This window comes from Bison bison, unplaced genomic scaffold (genome assembly GCF_000754665.1).
Source record: "Bison bison bison isolate TAMUID 2011002044 unplaced genomic scaffold, Bison_UMD1.0 scf7180017864159, whole genome shotgun sequence".
NCBI classification, from domain to species: domain Eukaryota; kingdom Metazoa; phylum Chordata; class Mammalia; order Artiodactyla; family Bovidae; genus Bison; species Bison bison.
Window position 1 is genome coordinate 504,491 of NW_011494731.1, and position 6,746 is coordinate 511,236.

The window sequence follows — 6,746 nt, forward strand, 5'->3', positions numbered from 1 at the left end:
GTTAGGACAGTGGTTTTAAGAACTGGACTGTGTCTGAATCTTGTTTTTAAAATCTTTGTCTGAGTCTTAGTTCTGCCAGTCTTGTTATGATACTTTGGAGGGTCATTCTAAGAGCTGAGTTTTGGCTGAGTCTTGTTTCTCAAGGTGATGAGACCTTGAGAGGATTATTTCAAACTTGCTAAACTTCAGTTTTCTCTTCTCTGATAAAAGTAGTATCAACTAAAATATAGGGTCTACGTGAAATACATGTGAAGAAATTGACAGTTGTGTGGCATAGAGTAAGTGTGCAGTGTAGCTTGTTAGTAATATTATTAAGATATTGACAAAGTAATGAACCCATGTATCTCTTTCATTTTTCTCCTGTTCTCTTCTACTCCTCCCATCTTTCCTCATATTTTCCCTCTAGAGAAGAGTCAAGGCAAAGGATTATAGAGTCAATATGAGAGAGTGGAAGACTTAGCCAGAACAGCTCGATAAAACTCTACAGTTTAGAGTTGGAAGTAGAGATGCCTCTTCAGCATGATCTTAAAAGATAGTCTTGGACCTTTGCCTTGTGAAAATCTACTGAGCAGCAACTGTATAGAGTAAATCTACCTCTTTCACAACCTCGTTTCTGGTTAATACTAACCTTCTAACTAACCTATTATTGACTCAATCTCATACATCATTGTATTTATTTTTTGTGAATTTATATTTACCAACTCTCCACAATCTATTTTCCTTACTTTATAGTGAATTTTCATTATGTAAATATTTACTGTTTATCAAAAATTATATATAAAAATGTATTCAAGTACTTATTGATATTTCTTATGTTTTGAAACTTTAAATTGTTTTCCTTTATTAAAAGTTGAACACTGAACAATAACCAGAGAGAAGGATATAAACTCTGGGTAGTATTTTTGGATTCAGATCCAGCTCCATCTCTACATGCTATGATTTTCAAACCAGTTGTTTAACTGTCTTCTGAGTTAACTTCCTATTTTATACAGGAATTAAATTCATCAGTGAATTTCCAACTGCATGATGGGCATAAGAATTAAAGGCAATGACTTAGGGCAAGTGCCTCACACAAAGTAAATACTGAAAGAACATTACTAATGTTACTAAATTAAGGCAAATTGTCAAGCATATATGCATTCTTGTGAAAATAAGAAAAACATTTTTGATAAGCTGGAGCTTTCTCAAAATTTTTCAAAGTTGAAAGAATTTACATATGTACAGTTTTGTGAAGATAGTAAAGCTAAGTCTGACAGGATATGAAGTCTAAATGGAAAACAATTCCATATTATCACATAAAGCAACTAGTTTAAAAGATGAAAAAAGCACCCTAAGCAGATGAAAATATCATAGAGAGTAGTTTCAGAAGTTCTGTTTATTATTTTATAATAAATCAACATACTTTAAACTGGAAATTCAAGAAGATATTTAAACAGCAACTTTTTAACTATAATTTTTCTCTCCTATCTTTACCTTATAGCTTAATAAATATTGTTTCCCTTTTGTAATTACATTTAAAATCACAGATCTTAAATGGTTTTATTGTCATCTAGTATACACTATGATCCAGAAGCTGAAATTATGTACCAAAAATCATTTTCAAATTTTTAATTAGGTAAAATTCTTTCCTAGTGTTGTCATTAATAGATAAGGTTGCTAATTCTAAAATTTTCAAATAGGTCACATAAGATCATATAAGGCAGTAAGTCCTGGCAGGATAGCAGGAATATCATAGATTGTGTTCTTTTAGCTATTTTATGACAAAGTTTCATCTTGGAAATAATTGCAATGGTATTTAGTAAACCTCCATCTTAAAAAAAAAAAAACAAAACTGTAAAAAATAAAGAAAAACAATAAAAATATAAATTTTATTCACTGCTATCTCCCAAGAGTAATCAGTAGTATCATTTTAGTGTATTTTCTTCACTTTAAATTTTTTTTATTGTTATGATGTTTAAGAATACTTTCTATGACCAATGAGGCTGTTTGAATCTGGGCCTCTCGACTTCTTAGTTGTATGACTTTGTTAGTTACATAACATCTCTCAGCCTTGGTTTCATCATTTGTAAAATGGATACAATATCAGTATTTTTGTTAAATTATTATTGTGAGAAATAAGTTCAATAGCATATATGTTAAGTACACAAATGCTGGAAATACAGTTCTGTATAATCTGTTTTTACACTTAGCTTTATATCACATGCAGTTTCTCATCTAAATGATTATTTTTTAAAACATGATTTTTAATGTTATATAAAGTATCATTGTGATTTTCTGTTTCCTTATTTTGAACATTAATTGATTTATACTCTTTGTTATTTATTAAAATAAATACTGTGTGTAGCTTTTGTTCTTATCTTTTATTTTCTCAGGGCAAATTCCAGAAAGAGAAATTACTGGGCTAAAAAAAACAAATGAATATTTAAAAAATTCCCTTGTGGTGCAACTTGCAAAATTGCCCTTTATCTTCTCTCTAGTAGTCTCTTAAAGTGTTCATATCTCTATACATTTGTTGATAGTGACTTTTAAAAAATTCATTTTATTTTTAAGTCAAACATATCTTTCATATCTTGTTAACTTTTTTTTATAACCACCAGTGTGGTGTATGAGATATGTCCTCTGAGTGTTAACTCAGGCCAAAGATAAATATCAGCCTGATCCTCAGGCTCATGATATGTGCCTGTATCAACACCACTTCTCTAGTTTTCACTCTGCAGCCATCAATGTGTGAAAGTAGTCAGCTGGTATTTACCAAACGAAGGTTATGAATCTGAGCTATATTCCCCAAAGATTTATGAACTATAAAATGGTATTATTATTATGTTCTGTCATTGCACTGGGCTCTTTAGCCGCCTTCCATTTTATGTGGTTAAGTTCCTGAGGATCCATTTGCATGAAAGCTACTGTGTGTACTCATTTCGTATTGCATTGTGGCAAATGCTATAATCTACAGGGTTCCTATTCATTTTGGAATTCATTTCACAGCTCACTAATTGTGTGAATGAGAAGAGGAAATATATGCTTTTATTCCAAAGCATGCCAAGCAGATGGCCCAAAGTTCATTGCTACCCTCATTGTCAGAGTGGCTCTCTTCTGTAGGTAGTGAGCCTGGCATAGATCCGTCAAACACAATGTGAGGGGCCATTTAACACAGCGCTTGACAGTTACTGAGCCTCTGGTTTGCTATGACTTATAAACAGTTTATTTTTTATCATTCACCTCTAAAGTGGCCAGTCATTTGAGCAGGTGCAAACACAGTAGAATTCATATTCATTTTGCTTGAGAAGCCAAAATGAACTTTTATTCATATGGAAATTTTGGGAAAAGAAAACAGTACAGGGGATTAAGCTTAGTTTCTTGAAAAGGGATTAACACATGTATTGAGATTCAAAACTGTATCATCATTTCTGAGACTGAACCTTTTGAAAAGCTGAATTGCAGGAAAAATTAGGGTTTATCTTTAAGCTTTTTAGGTAAATCTCTTCAAATCTCTTGTTTCTTTCTATGAAAGGAAATTATTTACTCATTTACTTTTATACACAATATGTAATTTAAGGAACCATTAAAATGCTCATATTTGCATTCCTTGTGTATGTACGCACACACACACATGTGTACAGAGGAACAAAGAAAGCTAGAGACAAAGGGTGGGGCAAAAAATTAAATAATGCATGTCTGCACACATTTCCTACTTAAGCAGAGATAGTGGGATGATATGAAATTGTTATCACTTCAGGAAAGGGAGGGTAGGTCAGATGTGCTAATGGAGCCCATGAAGGGATTTGATCACAGTAGCTTCTTTAAGAGAAACACAGCATGTGGAAATATTGTTTTCTCCCTTACATGAAGAAAAACTGGGTATTTATTTCTCTCACTGGCTCTTTATCTCTACTTACAAACCTCCTATCCTGGGTTTCACATGTATTGATGCCGCTTTTCCTTTTGTCTCATTTTAAGACTGATGCTGCTCTCATGTATGATGCTGTGCACGTGGTGTCTGTGGGCGTCCAGCAGTTTCCCCAGATGACAGTCAGCTCCTTACAGTGCAATCGACACAAACCCTGGCGCTTTGGGACCCGCTTCATGAGCCTAATTAAAGAGGTGAGTCAGGAGAAGTACCTCTGCTCTGTCTCACTTGTCCTCAAGTTGAATGAATTGAGATTATTACAGTTTCCCTCACAGGTAATCTTTTACTTGTATCTTTTAAATTAAGCTTTCTTATTTTTCCCATACAAGCAAAATTAGCATTTTTACTAAATAATATGGAAGAAAGGGAAAAATTCCATGATAAATAAATGAAGTTCTACAAAATATCTATGATTGTGTGTACAGATGAGAACCAGTGATATGTGATTTATGACATTTTTGCCCCTCACCTTTCAGAATCTTTATGTATGTTGTTGTTTGTTGCTCAGTCATATCCAATTGTGTTACTTTTCATTTATGTGGAAAAATAGATATTTAAAGAATATTTATAGCATAGCTCACAAAATATGCAATGAATTTTTAACTTGAATGCCCTTTGCACTACACTAAATTACACCCAATTTGTACATTTTCAAGAATTACTTTATAGAGCTATGGTTGCTAAGTATAACATCTAGTTATTTTAATTGTATTAGCATTAACATAAAACAAAATATAGAGTCATAAAAGTCCAAAGTTTACTTCATGTTGCATAGTATAACCATTTTTATGGCAATGTATCATTTCTAATTATTACAGTTTAACACCAAGTATGCTCATAGTAAGGATAAAAATGGAGAATTTTTAAATGTCATACACAAACATGCAAACTCACACATTTACTTCACACACATATTCTTCCTATTCATCTTCTCATGAAGGAAATACCTTTGTCAGTTAAGGATACTTTTTATTTGATACAGCAGGAGTTTTTTATTTTTTATTAAAGTACATTTGATTTATGAGTTTTTATATGAAAGGTTAACTATGAATATTTAATCTTCACTATGCAAAGTCACAGCTGTTATTACCATATATAAGATTTTTCATTTATTGCTTAAAGGAAATCATCAGCTCATCATAGAATAAATTATTTATCATGAAAATAAAAGTGCAAACAGAATCATAATTAAGAATCATCAGGACCTTGGCAAAGAATATTCATGAGTTCCTTGTCTAATTATTACTGAACTCTGAGATAGGTGGAATGATAGTCCCGTAACAGCATATTGTTCTCTTATTACTCCACATTCTGCATTTACTTCTGGTGTAAAACTAAGTCTCAGAGGATTGCTAACAGAGCATATTGGTTTGGCTAGCTGAAGAAGAGCTTTTTCTGAATGAAGCACTTGACAATTGAGACATGTGTCAAACAGCCCTGTAAGAAACTGAATTCGCTATTGTATTCATTGTAGGGTGTTATTGAGGATCTTGTCCACTAAATCACATAGGGTCTCTCTTATGAAGACCAAAAAGATTTCTGTCAGGTTTCAGTACCAGGAAAATCTGAGTTTCTCCTGGGCAATTGATGTGTCTTAAATTATGGGTCTTGTATCTTGTATTTTCATCATATTTTCTTCTTTGCTTTGGTTGCTGGAAAGTTCAGAATTCAATTTGTGATTGGTTTTATTAGTTGCACAGTTTCCTTGATGTATATTTCCCTGTGCTGTCTTTAACCCAGATTTCTTTGACTATTCTGTACTTCTACTTCTGTACTTCTTGATCCCATTTCTTATTTTTATACTACTATAGATTTTTGTTCACTGCCCACAGTTATTTTCTTTGGAAAAAATTAAGTTCAAAATGTTTTCCTTCCTTACTGGACAACTGTTGACACATGGTAACCTCAAGGATGCCCTTTTGCAATATGCACTGAGATATCTACTATAGTTTTTTAAAAAGTTTACTTATAATTTATTAGCCTAAAATTGTTTTAGAATTTCTACACATAAGTATCCAAGGAACACAGGGAGCTTAGAAATGTAGTAATAATTATATACATTTGTAATACTTTTTGAAATGTTACCCTTTATCTACTGGGTTTTACCTGTTTTGAGTCTCAGTATATATTCAAACATAATTATGAGTATATGTTACATTATTTAAAATTTTCACATGTAACTATTTTTCCAAGCTATTTGCAAATAACATATATAACATTTAATTTGGCTATATAGCCAGCAGAATGAGAAATCTTTTTGTATTAAAAAACCTAGATATTTGCTCACTCTTGAGGGATAGTCCATTGTGTATCTAGATTATTATATTCTCACCTCTTTCTACCTGAAGAAATGCTCCTATAGGAAGTGTACATTGATGTGAAGTAATTTCGATACATTTCTCCCAGTATCAGTTCAGTTCAGTTCAGTTCAGTCGCTCAGTCGTGTCCAACTCTTTGCGACCCCATGAATCGCAGCACACCAGGCCTCCCTGTCCATCACCAACTCCCGGAGTTTACTCAGACTCACGTCCATCGAGTCAGTGATGCCATCCAGCCATCTCATCCTCTGTCGTCCCCTTCTCCTCCTGCCCCCAATCCCTCCCAGCATCTGAGTCTTTTCCAATGAGTCAACTCTTCGCATGAGGTGGCCAAAGCACTGGAGTTTCAGCTTTAGCATCATTCCTTCCAAAGAAATCCCAGGGCTGATCTCCTTCAGAATGGACTGGTTGGATCTCCTTGCAGTCCAAGGGACTCTCAAGAGTCTTCTCCAACACCATAGTTCAAAAGCATCAATTCTTCAGCACTCAGCCTTCTTCACAGTCCAACTCTCACATCCACA

At 33.3% G+C, this 6,746-nt stretch overlaps 1 protein-coding gene across 2 annotated transcripts in view; it reads left to right on the top strand.

Moving 5' to 3' along the window:
* The window catches only part of GRIK2 (glutamate receptor, ionotropic, kainate 2), a 737,896-nt gene that overhangs the window by 465,317 nt on the left and 265,833 nt on the right, over positions 1 to 6,746 (top strand). For both annotated transcript variants that reach the window (XM_010841260.1, XM_010841261.1), the window contains exon 7: positions 3,958 to 4,101. In XM_010841260.1, coding sequence (XP_010839562.1) covers positions 3,958 to 4,101 — 144 coding nt within the window. The remainder of the gene's footprint in view (positions 1 to 3,957; positions 4,102 to 6,746) is intronic.